Source organism: Xiphophorus hellerii, chromosome 5 (assembly GCF_003331165.1).
Source record: "Xiphophorus hellerii strain 12219 chromosome 5, Xiphophorus_hellerii-4.1, whole genome shotgun sequence".
NCBI classification, from domain to species: domain Eukaryota; kingdom Metazoa; phylum Chordata; class Actinopteri; order Cyprinodontiformes; family Poeciliidae; genus Xiphophorus; species Xiphophorus hellerii.
The window spans coordinates 11503270-11524053 of NC_045676.1; the positions used below are offsets into that span (position 1 = coordinate 11503270).

At 38.3% G+C, this 20784-nt stretch overlaps 2 protein-coding genes across 3 annotated transcripts; one reads left to right on the forward strand and one right to left on the reverse strand.

The window, feature by feature from the left end:
- Positions 1–10: 10 nt before the first annotated feature.
- Positions 11–8548, reverse strand: LOC116720818 (uncharacterized). The gene is made up of 11 exons (XM_032564269.1): positions 8545–8548; positions 6932–6938; positions 6465–6814; positions 5407–5565; positions 4998–5116; positions 4728–4911; positions 3075–3187; positions 1915–2992; positions 1276–1400; positions 399–654; positions 11–174 (listed from the first exon to the last, which is right to left on the reverse strand). The coding sequence occupies exons 1-11, from the start codon at positions 8546–8548 to the stop codon at positions 11–13; spliced, it is 2559 nt and encodes an 852-aa protein (XP_032420160.1).
- Positions 8549–12192: 3644 nt separating this feature from the next.
- Positions 12193–20540, forward strand: LOC116719906 (epithelial membrane protein 1). Of its 2 annotated transcripts, none has more exons than XM_032562713.1 (5): positions 12193–12323; positions 13103–13186; positions 15371–15479; positions 15576–15716; positions 19925–20540. In XM_032562713.1, the coding sequence occupies exons 2-5, from the start codon at positions 13112–13114 to the stop codon at positions 20083–20085; spliced, it is 486 nt and encodes a 161-aa protein (XP_032418604.1). In that variant the 5' UTR covers positions 12193–12323; positions 13103–13111; the 3' UTR covers positions 20086–20540. The 2 variants fall into 2 exon arrangements, with proteins under 2 accessions (XP_032418604.1, XP_032418605.1); XM_032562714.1 differs by lacking the exon at positions 12193–12323 and adding an exon at positions 12703–12931.
- The last annotated feature ends 244 nt before the right edge of the window (positions 20541–20784 follow it).

Sequence of the window (20784 nt, forward strand, 5' to 3'; positions counted from 1 at the left end):
GTTCAAAATGTCATGTGCTCAGTGTGAAATCTGAATCAATACTTGCCTGCACGCTCATATGACAGTGTGAATGTAACTGGAGAAACAAATGGATTTTGCCATCGTTGGCCTCTCTTGCATAATATTCACATTCTTTAGGCGCTTCAGCAAGACTCATCTGGTTCCCATTGGTGTCTTAAATGCATATGTGAAAAACTCACAATAAGATATTTCAGTGTAGACCTTAAAGAGAACAATTACAGCTCTGCAGAGGGAGGCAGAAATCCCCAGTCACAATAAAAAGCCAAGCTTTACCCCCTGCTCTCCCACTCTGCACAGCAGAGCCTCTGAACCCTCTGAACTCATGCAGAAATTATAGCTACCATATGCACCTGGTGTGTACAAAAGCAGACACACACCTTTAAGAACTATTTCTGAAATGGGTCCAGGAGGAAGCACGACCTTCATCTGCTGGAAGGAGCAGAAGACTTCGGTCCTCGTGGCAATGGATGGACCCGACTCGTCCTCGGTGGCGCTCGGAGCAGTGGGGAAAATCCATGGAGTTGCTTCTGGAGGATCAGGGGGACTTTGATATGGGCACTGTAAATCCAGAGTTCTATTCTGCCAAGTGGAGAAATCCCAATAACTTATGGGTAGAGAAATGGTTGTGGGAGTCTGAGGAGCGAGAGAGAAATTGATACAAAAGAAGTTAGCGCAATCACACAAAATTTATAGATACACATGTGTTTTTAAAAACAAGTGAATTTACCTAAGCTTGCAAAAACACTGTATTCTTGACAGCTAAGATGCATGGAGCATGAAAAAAAAGATAAGATTCTACAGTCCACAAATGCCTACAGTCCATGATAGATTTATCTGAACATGAATTAAGCTAAACTGCTGCTCTGTTTAGATAAACAAAAATTCAGACCTTATAGAGCAGAACAGCCCTAGAAAGAAGAAATACAAATAGAGTTCTATCAAACTAAACACTCAAAATACTGTGCAGCCTTGGAACCGATTACATTTTTTAATACTTCTCCAGCTTTTTCCTATAATAAATCCTAACTGTTATGGTGTGTGATTCAAAATTCATCAAGCTCATGTGCACTTTCATACCTAAAGTGCTGTAGTTTTACATAAAAAGTACATTATTGCGAAGAGTTTAAAATGATCAGAGAGAAGGATGATCTTTACTGTCAAGGCAATAAGCAAATTTTATGTAAACATGAACACCAAGATAAACTCAGTAAACACACACTAGCAGCACATAGAGGAATTAAACAGTCGTCTGACCTGTAACTGGCTGTGGCAGGCCGGCAGAGGAGAATGGAGGATTAAGCCGTGGCCTGCAGTCGCCTGCAACATGTAGCCACAGAACGGAGACACGCTGGAGAGCGACTGCCATGACATAAATGGGTCTGAGGAAAGTCGTGATGCGGTTAAAGATTTTTGACATTTAGAATCAATATACTGCTTTAAAACTCATTTTCAAATGTAAACTCAGATTTTGCATTTAAGTTGGATGCCTCTGAGAAAGAAAACCTAAACAGGGGATCAAAGGTTCTCAGATTCCAATAAACGGTATTGTTTTAACGTGAAGAAGAAGAAACACACTGAGGAGGAAAAAAAACAGTCAGATGGGATAAGGTGTAAATTCTGGAAACACATATTTTGCCCATACTTTTTTGTTGTCGTTGCCCCATTCTTATCCAGAACAATAAAAACATTTAAGTCAAACTGTAGACTTTCTCCAGACTGAGGAACTCTCAGGAACAAATTTTAGCAGTTTTACACATTAGCTTTATAAAAACATTATATCCTTTGATACCTGGAAACCCCTCATGCCAGAATACAAAACATACAGTATATGACGAGTCATAAGGAGCCACATTTTCCTCTGAGAAAATCTTTTCTATTTACATAAATACTGACCTCTGACATGGATGGATTCTGGGTCGGCATAGGGCAGGAAAGCAGCCATACTGTCCTGCATACACTGGACGTGGGATTCCTGAGGGGTGATCCAGTTCGGGGCTGCAGTGGGAGGAGGAATCTTTGGATATTGGGGTGAAAAGGGATGGAGTTTAGGGTGGTATGTTTGGTAGAACATGTAAGGATTGGCTGCCGGTTTCCCAGGCTCCTTTTGGACTGGTGGCAGATATGGAGGCAGCTGAAAGTGAAAAGGAGTTTGGATAGGAGATTGGCTGGAAGGATGCCCAAGACTATCGGGGGTGTCAACCGGTGGAGTAGCAGCAGGATATAAAGCAGAGTAAGAAAATACTGGATGGTAGTAGGACATGGGTGGATAAAATGAATTGGTTTGATGCTGTGGGATTAACGGCTGTTTTGGTGGAAAAGAAGGATGAGGTATAGGAGGTGGAGCTTGGGTCACTGGTGTTGCTGTGGATACAGGATGATCAGGTTTCAGATGATAATACTGAGGATAATATGGACCCACTGGAGACATAGAATGGTCTTCAGCTGCTGAAATCAATTCCTGGTAATAGAATGGCAGGTAGGGATAGTAGACAGATGGGTGGTCAGGAAATTGAAAAACCTGATGTTCTGAAGGATCCTTCAGGTGAAAATGTGGAGTGAAGTACTGCAGATAGCTGCCTAAAGAATACAATAACTTTTCAGATCCAGGTGGGTTCTGGACGTGCTGTGGCATGGACTCAGGGAAGCGGACAGTGGTGGGCTGAAGTGGATGAGGGATCTCTAGGTGATGGGGGATGACTGGAGGTAGTTGGTGGTACTGGAAACCAGAAGAGAGGAGGTGCTGGTAGAGTGGGTTTTGCATCATCTGCTCCTGGACTGGGGCTCGATGAGGGGGAGGGAGAGTGGTAGTGGGGACAGGGTGGGTTGGAGCTGGTAAGTATGGAAACAAAAGGTCACCGGGAAACTGAGGAAGATACTGAGGCAAGGATGGAGAATAGGGAAGCTGAGGGCTGACTGGGCAAGAGAGAACATACTGCAAACCACCCAATATGAGCCGAAGCTGCGGACCATCCTGTGGAAAAAAAATATATTAACCTCATGTTATTCACTGGTGAGAATCCAGGTGCAGTCTTCAACTAAATGAGCAAACTTACATCAGTTGTGATACAAGGAGCACTGTGGGAGATAAGGTAGGTCAACTCCTGGGCCTCTGAGTCAAGTAGGAATGCACACCTTTCAGACACAAAAGGATCCTTTGCTCCATCCACTGCCAAACAAATTAACATTTCTATTACCGATCCAATCAAGGATTGAAAACTGAATTTTGGGCACTTCCATACCACTTATGAGTTTTTGACTCAAACCTCTTGTAATTTCATGTTCAACTTTAGAAACAAACTAGTCACTCCTGTGTTTGTTAATCAGTTTTGAAATTGTTCATCCAGAACTGTTGATATGTCTTTGTTAGAAATAGCACTCCTGCCACATACAGATTTATTCTATTTTTGACCTTTTGTCAGACTAAAATATTTCAAACAAATTTGACTAAATCATGAAGTACAAAATCCAATTATCAAAAATTTTAATGTTTTGGCTATCCTGAAAAACCACAATGAACACCATGGAAACCATCCAAGAGTTCACACAGGTACCAGAACAATGTCCAACATACTCCAGACCTGGGCCAAAAAAGACATCCATGAGAAAATTCTCAGGCAAAAACCACAGCCTGGTTTCACATTCTCCAAACGTCTTAATGAGTCACGAGACAAATATTCTATTGACTATGAAGGCACAAAAAAAATATAAATTTTTCTGCATTTGGGCAATGCAACAAGATTTAAGAACAGGCAAGTCCACCTGGCCTAGGCAAAGCCCTCTAATGGGCCAGACGTTTAGAACACCCCTCCAGAATTAAAACAAGTCGCCAAAGAAGAGTGTGTCAAAATTCCTGTGCAGTCATGTAAAACACTGACTTTCATTTACATTGCATCAGCTTGGTGTCGACACAAACAATTCAGGGGCATTTTTTTAATACACAATGCCACATTGAATAATTGTGTTTCTTAATAAACAAAACCATTCAATAAACTACTTGGAAACAGACAACTAGATATTTAAAAATAAATTTGTAGAAATTTATTTATACAAATAAATTTATACAAAAAGCATAAATTTTGTGCTGTGAATATGTGAATATGTATTCACAGCACAAAAAGACAGCTGAAAAAAAATACCCTTTGCCCCACTGGTCAGTCTGCCAAGTAAATTCTGAGCAGATACAGCATAAATAGAACTAGAAAGCCACAAAAACTGGCCTTCAGTAATATATATATATATATACATTCATATCTTATTTTCATATATATAACTCTTAGCAAGGTCACCAAGTACAGGATTGTAACGCCTGATGTGGCTACAGAGTAATATCAGGCTCTGTAGCCAATGGTTGCAGACTACTGCAATCTGGAAGAGTTGCACAATCAGCTGTTCTGAAATAAAAATCACTTACCTAACTTTAATAAATTAGCATCTTTTATTGCACCAAACTCCCTGTGCAGGCTAAATCAAACGTTTTAGACTTGGATCTTACAATCTGTATTTTATTGTATTTATTTTCAGTCATTTTTAACCTTACCATACACAAGCCAAAGAAGAAAAAAAACACACACTGCTGAAAAAGAGATGACACAATATTAGTACAGAAATAGATAAATATGCACATTTGTATCAATGGCAAATCCACTAATCTGTAGCTTGAGATTGTATTTGTTTTTAGTTTCATGATGCGTCTGTAGCCTACATACCAATTACATCAAGCACAGGTATTCTATGCTCCTGCCCTTGGATCTTCACTGCCATGCCATAGGCAGAGCAGAAGACAAAGGGAGCAGACAAGGAGTACATGGGAATAGCTGTGGATATCATCACCGGGCAGGACAACTTCAGTGGGCTCCCCAACCACAGCATGGGCAGCACGTAGCTGCCATTCTGAAATATAGCATAAATAATTAAATAAGACATAGCGTGGCACAGGTATACTATAACTAAAACAACAACACTTTTGATCCTGACACCTCCTTAAGAATATAGCAGCCATCATATGGCACCATCATCTCCAGGTCAGTCCATGATGCCTTCACTGAGTAGCCACAGTAGGAAGGTAGCTCGAAGATGGAGATTGGAGAGGCGCTGTCTGGAAAAAGATGTTTAAAGATTGTGAACAGAATTTAGAGAGACTTGAGGAAAAATGGGACTTAATACAGTGCTTAGTTCATCCCTCGGAAAAGGTCATATTCACTTCAAGTTAAAAATTGGTGCGGGATAGTTCAGCTATCAGGCAGAAAAGGAAATCACTGTCATCACAATTACCACCATTAACATATGAATCTTTCTGCTTTGTTCATGCTCTTTGAGGTAAACACAGCACATCTACAATGCATCCAATCACCTAATGAGATGTTTGCAGCATGAACTGAGCCTTACTTCTGTCGACTTGCAGGTGGATGAAGCCTCTACCGGACAAAGTTAAGGTCATGACATCGTCAGCACACTCCACCAGAGGTCTCATGGCCTCCCATTCAGAGAAATACGGGCTAGAGTCAGAGGACAGGCCAAAAACCTTCCCCTGAATTTCAGAGAAACCTGAAGGATACAGAAAAATATCTCCAGATTAATGTCAACATGTCTAAATTTATTAAATGCTTGCACTGATCATGTATATTATTTTTTACTTCTTGAAGACACAGACATTACACTTAAATGCAATTTAGAAACGTCAAAGCCCAGACCTCACCTCATGCAGCTCTGAACAATGTTTTCTAGTATATTGAGCAAAATGTGATTCAGGCACATGAACAGTTATTGCACCGTTAGGGTGGGTTTAGTAATAAATAAATCAAATTAGAACTGTTTTAATGTTTTAATGCACAATCCCTTGCAGGCAAAAGAGTGAGGATATATCAGTCTGGATGTGATAACATTTACAGCTCATGCTAACTGTATACATAATAAAAGTGCGCAACTAGTTTGTTAAAAGCCCGTAAAATAAATTACTAAAAAATGCTATTCAAGAAAACATCTATACATAAGGAGCTAGAGATTAGGGCGTTGGCAATGAGGCCTTCCTAATAATTGAAGTTCACCCCAACAGTCTGAATAAAAGTGGAAACACCCAAAAATATGCTGAATTATAAGTGTTTGAAGCTATGTCAATAAACATTTTCCCATTCATTATTAAGACTATGAACAATTTTTAGTGCCAATCTTTCAAAATAAAATGCAAATAAAATCGTTTTATTGACGCTAATTTCCAATGAGAAACTAATGAAGTTGACGTAAATGTCATGCGTGTTAATTTTATATATTCTTATATAAGTCATGCGACAACAGCTGTAAAATGGCTGACTTTCTTCTGGGTTTCATTCATTAAAATACTTCCAGTTTACCGTACAATAGAGTTTCCCCACAGTTGTATTTACTATGTAAAGCACTTTGGTCAACTTTTTTTTGTTTTCAGCAGTGTAAATAAATTTTTACCTCACCTGTAAAATCTGCTTGATAACCATCTTCAGAGTCTGGAGCAAAGGGTCTTCCTTCTTCCTTGACGTTACCAGCGGTCCAGGTGGGGCTAATGAGGGCTAACCTGTCGCTAGTTTGATCAAGTTCTGGTGTCCTGACACCCGGGTGTGGGTTTGCAGGATGCTTAATGTCTAGCTGGGGCTCCAGGAGTTCCGACAGGATGGATAAATTCCCACTGGGTGTCCATATAACCTGTTTAACCGTATACGGCTGTCCTCGCTGACCGTCTTCAGGCCTCTCCTCCCAGGCTAAGGCTGACTCTCCTCGCTTGGTGGTCGAATCATCTTCCCTTTGCGCTAAACTAACCGAACCACTTAATTGAAAAGAATAGAAAAGAACAATAAGCACTATTAAAAATAAACGTATTTCTCTTATTAGCTCGCAAGGCATCGCCGGTTTGAAGAAGCGCATCCCTAACACGCACACTCACGAGTCACCTGAACACGAGGCGATTAATTAGGAGTCATCAAGCACCAGCCAATTAAAGAGCAGCAAGTCGTCACAAAACATGGAAACTGGGAGAAAGTTTCTGCTGGGCAGTGATTGAGATTTTTTTTATTTTTACGATGTATTGTCAGTATAAATTCTAAAATGAATTGGATCAATTTTACTCTGATAAATTGTTTGAATTTAATACAAATAAAACAAGTGTGAAAATTTGCTTCATTTTTTTCTTTATATTTGAATCAACATTTCTAAACAGCGATGTAAATGTAACAGCCGAATGATTCTTAAATAAAAAACTTTAATTCAACATTTTCAAAATATACTTACATCTTAAAACACAATTTTTAAGATCATTATATTCAAACTTGTTAAGAAGAAAAAAAATTCTATGGCCCACAAATACTTTTAACTCGGCAATCTTGGCCTGAGAGTTTATAAAAAAATTTATTAATTCTGTAGCTTAGTACCTTTATTGTATTATTTTAAATGAAGGCGACTAAATGCAAAACATAGCAGTCACTAAATCTTACTTGGTGGTTGGTCTTTATGAAGCTTCCAGCAGATGCTTCCTAAATATTATTTTTTTTTTCTGATCCAGGCTCAGCAGTGGATCCAGATTAAAAGTAAATAATTATTAATAATAAAACCTTTGTGCATTTAGGACTGGAAATCTCTCCAACAATGACTGTTGCATATAGGCACTAGCCCCCTTATTATCCTGCAAGGACAGGCAGCTATAGAAAACGGATGAATTAGTGCATTTATGTGCCCTTGGTGAGTCATATCTTTTTGTCCTGAAAAAAGGTGCAGAAATACTTTGAATGTCAGAAATCTTCTTGCAGGGGTTGTGAGTGCAGATGAAAGTCAAGTTTGCTCCTAAACAAATCCAGCAAGAGATATGAAGACTACAACTGTTGTTTGCTTAATTATTTTTTGCTTGAGGAAAAGAAGGACACTGATATAAACTGAGAGCACGGGAAAGGGGATACGAGAGCTGTTGAAAGGGATGGGAAACTGTGGGCATGTTCCACTAGCAAAGCCTAAAACATCAGAGGATATCAGCAACCTCTTGGTTCTTTCCTAGTATCGCTGCTTGATATAACACCAGGCTGACTGTTGTCCAAATACAACATGTTACCAGTTCCAGATGCATTCCACTTTTATTGGTTAACATTTTGGCCCCAGCAGCTTGCACAACTCTTCAGAAGCATAATCTGATTTGAGCCCACTCACCCCCTTTTTGTCTCTCAGAAAACAAACCCTCTCTACGTCTAACATCAAACCATGTCATGTTCACTAAGTCGTCGGTCTGTTAATGCCGAGTGAAACTCTACTGTCAACAAAAGAGGAAAAGAGTGAGACACAGCAAAAGAGGAAGTGTATGCGTCTGCACCCTTCCCGGCTCAGACAGAATAAAGCAGCCATTGTAGTATTCAGAGCAGGACTTCATCAGTCCAGGCCAGTTTCTCTGAGAGATCACCGGCTGTCAGATAGCCGCACTCCTCAAGAAGCCACTCTGTGACAGTTTGTTTCATCCAAGATGGATGATGCTTAAATTCTGCCAACTAATCCCGTAACATCATGACTTTACTTCACCCATGCTCGTAAAATAATAGTTGTCTGGCAATCTCCATTTTGATTATGTGTATTTGAATGAAATGCATTCTACTGCACAAATGCAATGTGTGCGCAGTAGAATATTCCACAAACATAGAATATTGACATGAACAAAGTCCTTTCTGTTACTGAGAGGTAATATAAAGTATTTACTACTCAGTCCTCAGGCTGGCATAAAAAAAAATCTGATTAACTTCAGATTTCACTGATGTTAGAGTACCAGAATTTTATGAATGCTAGAGACAGGGCATGTTTCATTATACAGGCCTGTTATGATGTCAGTGAGTGAAAAACAATGAGATTATATAAAATGGGGAGAAAAGTATTGAAACATTGCAAATGAATAGTTCTTGCAGTTTCACTTTCATAATAATCATATCACCAATAACTATGAGCCACAAAAAATATTAGCTAATCATGTCGTACATTGCTGTCTGGCTCCCCAGTAATGCGATTTCTGATGTTTGTTGTTTGATGCAGAAGACAGTGTTAAAGAAAATCACCAAGATGTTCTGGTAAAGTCATTAAGAAAACTACTTAAATGTTTAATTCCAACTTATTCTATAAAATATTGTTGAACTATAAATAATGGGTTTCTTTTGTTAAAGTTTCCTGGATAGACTACTCATGACCTTCATTCTATTCGCAGTGGATGCAAATGAAAAAAAACATTAACATCACTTGATAAAATGTTTTTTTCATCACGACCTGCATCCATGTTAATACATATCACTTAATTTCCTAATTTTGTGCGGCCCTTATGTGTAACACAACAGGAAACACAGGGTTAAATCCAAGTTTCCACATTCAGTAGACCAGGAAACTGGTTACTTTTCCAATATATAACCCTTTTTCTTCAGTTTGAAGACAGACAGAGCCAAAAAAAAAAAAAAACATAAAAATTGCCTTCAGGTTTTCAACAACTTTCTGGCTTGGTGCTTATGGGGTAAACAGAGATGTTCCAAAACAATGAGAAAAGCTGGCCAGCTCAGAGGCAAGGGACATAATAACTGTCATTCTCTGTCTAAGACAATGATTCTCTTATTTAATGAAGACCTTCAGAGAAGACTTGGAGACACCAGCATTGAGGAATGTTCTTACAGCTACAGACTTGCAACTATAAATTTATACCTCTGACACTTTTAGACACTTTATGACTTTGCAAGAACAAACTTTAATGCATTTTATTAGAATTTTAGGTAGACAGTCACAACGAAGTGCATTATTTTCTAACAGGTTATGTGCTGTAACCTGCCAAAGATTTTTTGCAAAGGGATCTATATATGTGGTGCTGCTCTGTAGCATCTGCAATTAACAAAATTATTGCATGGGAGAGGAAGTTGGGCCTCAGAGGCAGGTTTTCTGTAAGACAATTCTTGCTGCAGACATAAATATTCAGACTGAGGGGTATTATCCAATTGAAAACATAGCAAACAGCTTGACGAATCATAATTTTTAACCCTCAAGTATATGGAGATGCTTTTCTTGAGCAGGCACAGGGAGAGCTGGTTCGAGTTATAGGGAGATGGATCAAGATCCACAATAATCTGAAGGTTGTGATAGGAAAATATCAAAATGCAAAATAAGAAAAAGAAAAATCGAGAGATATGAATAACTTTACAAGGAATTGAACCTCTTTACCTAGTCATCATGAAAAGCAGAAAATTTGGTGACCTGCTGGGCCTGTTTATATTCAAAACACATCATTCTGTGGAGAAAAATAAGATATTAAACATTCGGTCAAAGCAAAGCTCTGATGAAAACTGTGCAGGCATTTTGTCATAGTTCAATGCTACGACAGTGAATCCCGAGGTTCAATTGCAGTGTTTCTCACTGATGAGCCTGTTGATACTGTTGATGAACTTATAAATGTGGTTCCGGCATAAAGATATCAACATACTGTAGCTGCTGAACATTTATAAAGCTCATAAATGCATGAAAAATTCCATAGGCTGAGCAGCTCACAGTCATAGTTTTAATCCTTTGAAAATATTTTTATTTTAGCAAGCACACATGCACAGACACTTTGGGATGTTTTGGATCATCCAATTTCTTTCCACTGAACCAAGTACTAGGGATTCCCTAATCTCAAGAATTTCACAGAGGTTCATGCATATTTTCTTTTATAACCCTTTAAATGCTGTCACACAAGATTAGAAGATAATTTGCATGGATTTCTGTGGCTATTTACACTAAACCTGGCCTTTATGCAAAAATTAACTGTAAAAAGGATGGATTGAACTGAAATTGATCTCTTTTTCATAAGAGGGAACTCCATGAGGTAAAATGTTGAAGCAAAATGTACTATTTGTGTACTGGTGTTGAGTGAAAAAGCATTTTGAAAATATAAAGCAGAAAGGCCTTTCTTCCAGGAATAAGTTATTAATGAGTTCCTATTGGGGTTGCCACGGTTTCAGGAGCCTAAACTTTTTGGAAGAGAAATATTGTCATTTGGTAACTACACAATTTCAGTCTTTTCAGATCTCAGATGTTGTTGGTATTTAGAAGAATGTTTTCTTCATCAGATATACAGTATGTCAACTTTATGCAAACCCTTAATAGGTTGTCCACCATTACAACCTACTTACTTTAACTATGACCACAAAGCTACAGTATAACATCATGGCATCAAAAATAAAGCAGTTAAATAAATAAAAAAAAAACATTATTTACATCAGGTTTCAGCAGCAACTGGACAGTTGAACATTTTTAAAAACAAACTTTGGATAGGTTGTAATTGGATAATTTGTATAGGTCAAAGTATACATCATTAAAGAGCAACTTATTATTTTTTTCTTTTTACCTAAATCTGATTTTAAACAATTCAGAAACTGCAAGCCTTTCTTATATAGCAGATGTGTGAGACTCTTTATTTTTTTAGATTTACAGACAGGTGAATGGGAATAATTTATGGTTTGATGGATAGTTTATTATTGAGCAGGTAAAGAAAATAGAAACGTAAAAAAATATTTGAGAATTTTTGACTAAACAAAATTGTGTCCTTTGAGTATTTTTAATATTAGAAGATTCAACCATGTGGCAACATGTTTGGACACCATTGACCAGCTCTCCAGGGTGAAACATGGTGGCAGCAGAGTCATGCTATGGGTTGATAGTTTGCACCTGGGACAGAAGTGATCATACTAATACTTTTGATCAAGTTTATCCAAAACAGGAGCCCTGTTGCTGAAACTTATGAAATGTAGATTTCTAGTTATTGTCTTCTCTTTGCTTTTCCCCTCACGCTTTAAATGTCACCATCAGAGTGTAGCTGTTTCACAGAAGATGGACTCAGATCGCGCTGCTCCACTGGGTTCAACTCTGTCTAATGTGCCATCATTGCAGAAGTTATTCTGGGTGCACAATGGCACAGAAAATGGAAGTTAGAGGGGATTCTTCCTCTAACTTCCATCAACACACGGGGAAAGTTGAGCCACTCGACTCAAACATTTAAAAATACAAAACATCACACTAACTCATCACAAAGTCGGATTTTTAGATGCGACCCGTTTTACGCACAGTTTTAAGTACACCATGAAAGCATTTCCGTGGTTTGAGTCTTTCTTTTATTGAAAAAAAAAAAATACACACATATATATTTGAGACTTTCTGGGTGTGGCTAAGAGGAGAGAGTAAAAAGGGGTGGAAAGAGAGTGAGAAAACAGGGAGATGTGTGTGTTGAGAATTAGAAGCAGGGTGGGGACACACTTTTACACATTCCCAAGCAGCTGCTGCGCCGAAACTTGAAGCGCTTTCAGGTAACTTTTATTCATTCTGTATCTATTTCAGAGAAGTCCCGGATTACCGGACATACTCTGCGGAACTGTGTTATCAGTCTTATTTGCTATTATAAAGAGAGATAACGTTAGCCGAGTGCACTGTAAAAGCGTTGAAGGGTAAAATAAGCACAATAAGTGCGCCAAAGAGGTTGCACATCTAATATAGTCATTTTTGTTTTTGCGCAAGTTAGAGTTGTGAGCCGTTTTTTCCTTGCTGGATTCTCGCGCTCTTTCTAAAGTTGTTGACTGCGGTGTCGGGCCGGGCCTGTGTGCGGGCGTGTTGGTGTGTGTGTGTGTGTGTGTGTAACTGAAGGGGTCCCATTTGGGAATGCCCAAACACGTCCAAACAAACGCGTCTTTCTCGTCGACGGATACTGCTGAAAGCGGTGAAAACGAGAAGATAAGCGAAGAGCAGTAGTTTTCAGAGCATTTAACTGGGGAGGAATTGACTTTAAGTTGCTAGAAAAGAGGACTGAGTTGTAAAATGAAGCGCTTTGGAGCGTCAAACCGCCTAACTGTGCGACGTGTCTGACTCCAAATGTTGTTCCAAAATCCTCCTGACTCCCGGGGCGTGTTTGGATTCGCATGTAATGGCTCTCTCTGTCTCTCTCCTCTCTGTTTTCAACGTCTTTCAATGTTAAATTGTATAACTGGAACTCGTGCTGTGTGTTAATTGATGCGTCCAATAAAGCGCATGTGAGTGGAAAATAAGCAATGATGTGCATCCGTTCGCATTCCTCTCATTTATCAATTTTCAGAGGGTCACAATGTTGGTGCTGGCAGGGATCGTCGTTTTGCACGTCACCACCATCATCCTACTCCTGGTGGCCACCATTGATAACGTGAGTACTTTTTATTTTCTTACTTAGGGAGGCCAGAAGTGATTTTTTCCCCCCTACTAACTAATCTGTACGGATGGCAAAATCAAAGCTGGGAAACAAATTTTCACTGTAGGAGTTTAAAAAACGGCACTGGATGACAAAAATCCCTGCTAATTTGTTTTCAATTTGGATGATGACATCACAAGAGGCAACAGAACTGAGCTCATGGGTTTCGGTCAGTCAACCCCTTCACCAATTTGTGCCCGATATTTTGCCATTTTAAAAATGCAACCATCTTTGGTAAAAACCTTTGTAAAAGTTAAATAAAGTTAGCTGAGATGGCCAATGACCACTTATGTATACTGTACTAGTAGATTCAGGTTAGGAAAAAATATATAAAAACTACTTTAATTTTGGAAATTTACAAAAAGGAGATGGCACCCATTTGGCGGAATGACCCATTTCATGTAATCACTAATGAAAGCAAGCCATTGTGAAAGCTAGACTGCAGCTCTAACATACATAGCTTCATGTTTTGCTGTGGAGAGTTTTTTCACTAGTAACGGTGGACTTGAGCAGTTTATGATGATAACAATCTGTTCGTGTTAGCTGTGGGGTGATAAACACCGATGCTACTTTAACTGAGGGTTGTATTAAATGTCCTTGGATCATTTGAAATCAAAAAAGAACTTAAGAAACCCTGAAATATTATTAAGCTGGCTAAGTCATTACACATTCTCAACTTATCAAAATAAAAGCAGAGAACTTCCTGCTCTGTTCATTCAGAAATTCTACATTCTTGCTCATTTGGTGTCTTTACTGACCTCTGCCCATTATTTTGCACTTTATAGCTTACAAAGGGGCCCTGATGCCAAAGAAAACATTGACAAATAGAGGGAAGGTTTAATTTATCTTAAACTGTGTTTTAAAGAATCACTGTTTAATATAGATTTATCCAGTTCATGTTTGATCAGTTTAGATATTTCAAACAAACAATCTTGAAAGATAAATACATTCCAGATTCCTTAAAAACTGTAAAACATCCTTTAATTTACTTTTTAAAGGAAGCTTCCAAGCAGATGCCAACTTTAGCATCAGTATTGGCTAACAATTAGCCTGTGTCTGTAATCACTTAGTGTAAATCTTTATTCCAGATGTAGAAGTCTCACCATTAGTTGACCTTTAATTATGAGACTTAAGTACAATTTCCTTTTCCACTTAGCAATAAGAGTCTGGAAAATAACAATAAGGTGGAAAGCTTAAAACACTCCTTCATATTCAGGACTCATGATATTACCTTACACAAAGACACTGTATGCTAACAACAATGGGATAGTTCTTCAGGAAACATACTTCACATTGATTAGAAATGTTGTGGATTTTTAATATCAGAAAGTTTTATGAAAATATTATTTAACCTAGCCCTAACCCTAAATTTTTAACATTTTTGGCAAATATTCCTGAAATCCATGAGGTGTTTTCTACTGCAGCTCCAATATTTTGGTGTGACAATAAATAACAACATGTAAACACCTCAAAATAGGGAATTTGATTAAAACAATAGTGAATAACAAAGAGAATAAAAAAGACAAAATTGTCTAAAAGAACTGTGATTATTTGCTATATGTCCTATGTGATGTCAACAAGTGTGTGTGTGTAAAATATTCTTACGAAGACTGTGGATTTTGTATTGACTAAATAATGCTCTACAACAAAATAGCAAAACAAATAGAAAAACCAAACATGACATGTTGTTTTGTATGTGATTTCCCATGTTTAAAGTGAATTTGATTTTACATAAAAGTCTGACTGATCGCATTAAGTTATATCTCAGTTTTTTCAGTTCAGAAGTTTTCAACAGTGCCTTTCCCTGCACCTTTGGCCTCACAGTGCAAGTGTGTAAAGCATCGAGAATAAAGCCTGACTTAAATGTCAAAATATGTTTTCGCCCCCCACTGTGTTGCAGATCTTCAGACCTCCACATGCACAAAAACAAGCAGAGCAATGTGTATAGAATAATAAAAAAAGCTTTGTGAGACAACAGTGAATTGGTCTGCCCACATTGATAAACACACGCACACACACACACATTAGAGGGAAAAACAAGATGAGGAAAGAAACCTTTGCCAAGAATACAACTTCCAAATGTTTGCAATGTAATCATTATGTGCCTCTGTATGTTTTGACATTTATTCTTGTTTTCAGGCCTGGTGGGTTACTGACACTGCATACACAGACCTGTGGGGCAAGTGGGACTTAATAAACTCAGACTGGCATTATGGCGATCTGAAAAAATACACAGAAGTCGAATCAGGTTTGAATACAAAAAAACCCAAAAAGCAAAATTTAAATGAGCGGTGTTAATTGAAAAAGTAATTTTTTTTTCTTTTAACTTTCCGTCTCACTGCAGACTTCCTCCAGTCGGTGCAGGCCACCTCGGTCCTGGCCTGCGTTTTCACCATCCTGGCCCTGTTTGTGTTCGTGGCTCAGCTGTTTACCCTGCCCAAAGGGCAGAGGTTCATCTTCACTGGCATTTTACAGTTAATCGCTTGTAAGTAACCTGGAGTCAAATGCAGAGTGCTGCTGTGAGAGATATTGATTCATGTCCCTGTTTCGTATCGCTGCATTTTGTTTCTTACGGATGCCGCATGCTTGGCTGACCGAGGTCAATAATGCCATTAAACCTCGATGCCTTCAAAACGATGCAGACGATTGAAAAAAAGAAATCTAGCAGAAATAAATGTGAGATTTTGTAGCGTTACAAAAAGATGCATTATTAGTAATCCCTAAGGCTAACTAACTAAAAATAATAATGTGTTTGAGATCATGTTTTAAAGGTCAGAGAAAACATGTGATGCTTGAGCCTCCATGCACAGATCAGCTCAAATGAGATGCAAATCCTAAGCTGTAAATGACAGCTTATGTTTGCTCATTATGTAGGTTGTTATTAAGTTAGAAATTGTGAACACTTTTCTTCCTGGTCCTTCATACTTACAGCCACATATTCTGACTGCAACAGTAGTTCTGGTACCATCTATTCATCCAGCAAAGATTCATCACTGATTACGACCATCCAATCATCTGCAGTCCATGGCTACTTCTCATTGCTGTTTACACGCAAACAACAGTTAGTGCTTGGCTGCTTTTTTAATGTAAATACATCTTCCTTAACCTGATCTTTTAGTCCAGTCACACATAATAACTCCTGACTTTTGGTTTTGGTGCAGCATACAGTGTGTTATAAATGCTTTTTCAAATTTTCGGTTTTTCTGTGATAGAGCCACACAGAGTAACATAAAATTGTGAAGCTAAAGAAACATTTTAATGATTTTCAATTTTTTATTACAATTAAACATCTAAAACCATGACTTGCATTCTTATTCAGCTTCCTTCACACTGATACCCTAAAATAAAATCCAGTGCAACATACTGCCTGCAAAAGTCATGTAATTGGCAAATAGAGCCCATGTGTGTGTAATTTAATCTCAGTTTAAATCTGGCTGTTTCACGAAGACCTAGCAGGTTTGTTAGAGAACACTGGTGAACACAGTGACAGACAACTAACAATAGACTCCTGAAAACACCTTCCCCATGTGAAACATAGTGGTGGTGGCATCATGCTAAGGGAAGCTGATGTTGAACAGAGACAGGAAAGTTGGTTAGAGCGGATTGGTAGAAGAATGGAGGTAAATATACAGCGTGCCTAGCTGTTAAAGATTTGAGGCTTGTCAGAGGTTCAGCTTTGAACAGATCTACAACCCCCTGACAAACACCAAGAAGTTCATTCATGTGTTAGAGTGACCCAGTCAAAGTCAGGATCAAAATCCAGTTGAGAATCTGTGGCAAGAATTAGAATTTAATGCTTGATGTTCTCCACCAAATCTGACTAAGCTTCAACAATTTTGCAAAGAATGGGCAATAATTCACATCTGTACATGTGAATTACATGTGAATTAAAGAATCGCAGCTGCAGTTGACGGAACAGGTCTTTCGGCAAAGTATTAACTCATTTTCTTTTTCTTTTAAAAATTTGTCCTACGTTGTGTTGTTCTATCACATAAAATCTAAATGAAGTACTTTGAAGTTTGTGTTTGTAAAGTGCCAAAATGTGAAAGAACTCGTCTCTTTTATAGCGAGACGAGTTGCTGGGAAAACCTTTTACCCTGGTCCATTCTGACGTCTAGCAGTTTGTTCCCATCTTGTTTGTTCTTACAATAAATGAGAGATTCATCTATCTGGGAACAATAACTGTGTTCAGATATCTTCCAGGAGTTTTATCGCCCTTTCCATTGTTTCAGCTGTCAGTGCCTTTGGCTAGGCCACATTTCCTGTCGATCTGCCAGCTCACTCAGCTCTACACGCACAACTTTTTAACTGTAGACTCATTTACAAGATGATCATAAATTCAACTTGTCTCAGTCCTTTCAGTATGTTTTAAGACAATTTTGTCTGATGCACATATGTATCAGAGAATGGTTAGGGATTTTTATCTCAGGCAACACCCAAAGACTCCTCCAATGTCTTTACAATCCCCAGTGGGGGATACAGAAGGGTGGGTCAGTTTCAGACTCATGTTTCTGTTCGACTAAAGAATTTGACCAGGTGGTTATACACAGAAACATGATTGGCTTTTAGGAATCATGATTTTGTCTCACAGGAAGTGAGAAAGTAAAACATTTAAGCCGTTTTAAAGTAAGAGCGACGTCCTCAAATGCTGTGACCATGTTTGTGTTATTGTGTGAAAGCATGACAATGTAGCAACAATAAACAATAGAGGAGAACTGCGTATGAAATCACTGAGTGTAAAAAAAGGATCATGTCTTAACATGTTCCTTTTTTAAATTTTCATCTCAAAAACAAATATTTAGTTGAAGTGCAGCTCACCAAACAGCTGCCAGTGAGCTGAGGATGCCTGGGATGTTACATTATTCAAGGCTCCAAAGCTTTGTTGCTTCAGTCACGATTCAAAACAATTGGATTTTCCCATCCTGGAAGCCTCCAGAGGTTGTTTTTTTTTTTTTTTTTTTTGTGCACAGCCATGTACTGCAATGCATCGAATAACCACATGAAAAACACTTGAATATGGCATGGATTTTAAACATGACTATAATTGGTGTGATCCTTTTAGATGTTTTGGTGGCAGTTTGTATTTCTAATGGATTATGTTGGCCCTGTACTGACTGTTTAAGGAAATAAACAATCAGTAATCAGCAGGTGATACCAAAAGAAGTGGACAGAAACATAGAGGAGTTCAGATCCTCTGTGTTTCTGACCTCCTCTATGTTCAGAAACATACATCAATCTCTATGTTTCTTCTGCAATCTCTCAGTTTTCAGTCCTGAACATTTGCTGAGAATTAATAAATAATAAAGAAACCTGCACAAAGAACAGCAGCTGTAATGACATGGAAAAGATAAAGCGTGGCTGTCATATTTCTCATTTCATTTTACAGGCACGTCTCAATAAATTAGGAGATCATTCAAAAGGTTTTTCATTTTAGTAGTTTAGTTCAAAAAGTGAAACTTTCATATATTCATTACTAAAATACTATTTTTATTCATCTTGATGGCTGTCTTACAGCTAATTAAAATGCAAAATGTTTCTCAGGAAATGGGATTGCAGTGTTAAGTAAGACATAAAGTATTTTTAATACAGAAATATTTTATAGTCCATGCAAATATATGGACACATGCTGACTTCATAGCTGACCAAGACATAGCTACTGACACTTTCCATGAGGCTGAACCACCAGAAGAGGTCATTTATAAAAAAGTTTGCTTGTCACAGAGTTCTTTATCCACGCATGATAATTGAAAGTTGAGTGGAAGGAAAAAGTATGTTAGGAAAATCTGCACCAGCAACTGGGATAACTATGATCTGTTCAAAGGCATGGGGTAGATTGATGCAGTGTGGACTGCAGCAGGAGTCAGAGTTTCAAAAGCCAGCTCAAAGAGAAGCATCCAGAAAACAGCCTTTTACATTCCTTCTGTTAAGCCAGAGGGTTTTCCAGAGGTCTAACTTCAGTTCAGCCAGACCAAGAACCAAGTACATATACAGTACTGTAGATGGATATGCTCTCCTGTAGGCCGACATCTTGAAATAGCTGGTATTTACTGGTCTGATGCAAGATTGTAACATAGTGAGAACCTCGGTCTTATAGTTAGGGTTTGGCTTTATTTATCATTTACAGCGGTCATTTAAAAAAAATCATGATAAGAATATTGATTTACCGTTGTCACAATAAATTCAAATTAATGATGCTTAAAATAGCCCCACACTGTCCGTATTGTTGGGATTGTTAGTTTTACTATTTTCTCCACTGTTTTTTGCATTGAGAGTATCAATAAATATCAATACATTTCAAAATACAACTAGACGTGATTACTGTGTGCAGATTAGTGATATAAATCACACTTTTTTGTGTGCCTGGTATCCTTAGGAAGCGCATTACAAATGGGTATGTGTAGGAATGATACCACAAAGTATCGTAATAAAACTTTAAGTGCATATCGCTAACCCCTACTTACAATAATCATCGTAATGAACAGAAATAAAAGCTTGAAATACAGTATATCAGGATCTATATAATATTAATGGTTTTACTGTTTGAACTAAATGGCCTGGAGCTACACCCAAGCCCTCTTTAACAATCTTGCTGCTGTTGACTTTTTTCCTTTTCAGAGAAAACATGACTACTTCTAAAAATCTCATCTCTGTGCATCATCACTCCCCATTTCCTTCCTTCCTCTTCTCCTGCAGGCCTGTGCATAATGACCGCAGCCTCGATCTACACAGCGCAGCTTCACACCACTGACAAAAAAGGAGGGTACGGGCACAGCTACATCCTGGCGTGGATCTCTTTCGTCCTCACTCTCTTCCTCACCATCACCTACATCGTGCTGCGGAAGAGGAATGAGTGAATTGGAGGAGGATGGGGTCCGTGCTCCTTTGTCCTTTTAGTCATTTCAAGACTTGTCAGCTTCATCCTCAGTTAGGAATATGTTGGAATGCTAACGAGCCAATACTCTTGATTTGATTTTAACAAGTTAGAGTTGGAGAGTGGGACTGTAAGTGGGTAAGATAAGGAGATTTTTTATCTGTGTAACCTTAACTAATTAATCATTTATCTCTGCGATGTAGCTACTTGTAGGGCTGGAAACTCAGTCCAGACATTATCAGCATTTTAAAGTCTGTGTGAAATGTTACTTGCTGTTCTTCTGACTGTGCTGACTAGATTTCCGCCGCGCACATGTCTGATCTGTTCATCTAAGTTTAATTTGTGAGTGGTACAGATCCACTCAGAACTGCTCATACACTCATTGGCATGCATTCAATATTCCTCTATTTTGAGTTTGCTGAGATAATTTATGTTAAAATGGAAACAATTTTGAATTTGTTGTGAGTTTTTGCTAATCCGTCCCACACCTAAAGGCTCAAATGTATAATTTCGAAACGGATAAAGCAGGTTGAGAAAATAAGATACTGGAAATCCATAACCCAATTGAAAATGTGTGTTCTGTGCTTAAAAGATGGACCTCTGCCTGAAAACCAACTAATTTGAATGAACTCTACCCGTTTGATAGGAAGTATCCAGCCAGAATTATACCAAAAGCTTTCTT

Excerpts from the sequence above, each read along its gene's own strand:
- LOC116720818 (XM_032564269.1), bottom strand. Across the intron at positions 5,117-5,406 it reads CCACCTGCAAGTCGACAGAA|ACAGCGCCTCTCCAATCTCC; the intron begins GTAAGGCTCAGT and ends ATCTTTTTCCAG. Across the intron at positions 3,188-4,727 it reads ACCTGTGCTTGATGTAATTG|TGGATGGAGCAAAGGATCCT; the intron begins GTATGTAGGCTA and ends TTTGTTTGGCAG.
- LOC116719906 (XM_032562713.1), top strand. The coding sequence starts at position 13,112 with ATGTTGGTGCTGGCAGGGATCGTCGTTTTGCACGTCACCACCATCATC. Across the intron at positions 13,187-15,370 it reads TGGTGGCCACCATTGATAAC|GCCTGGTGGGTTACTGACAC; the intron begins GTGAGTACTTTT and ends TCTTGTTTTCAG. Across the intron at positions 15,480-15,575 it reads ATACACAGAAGTCGAATCAG|ACTTCCTCCAGTCGGTGCAG; the intron begins GTTTGAATACAA and ends GTCTCACTGCAG.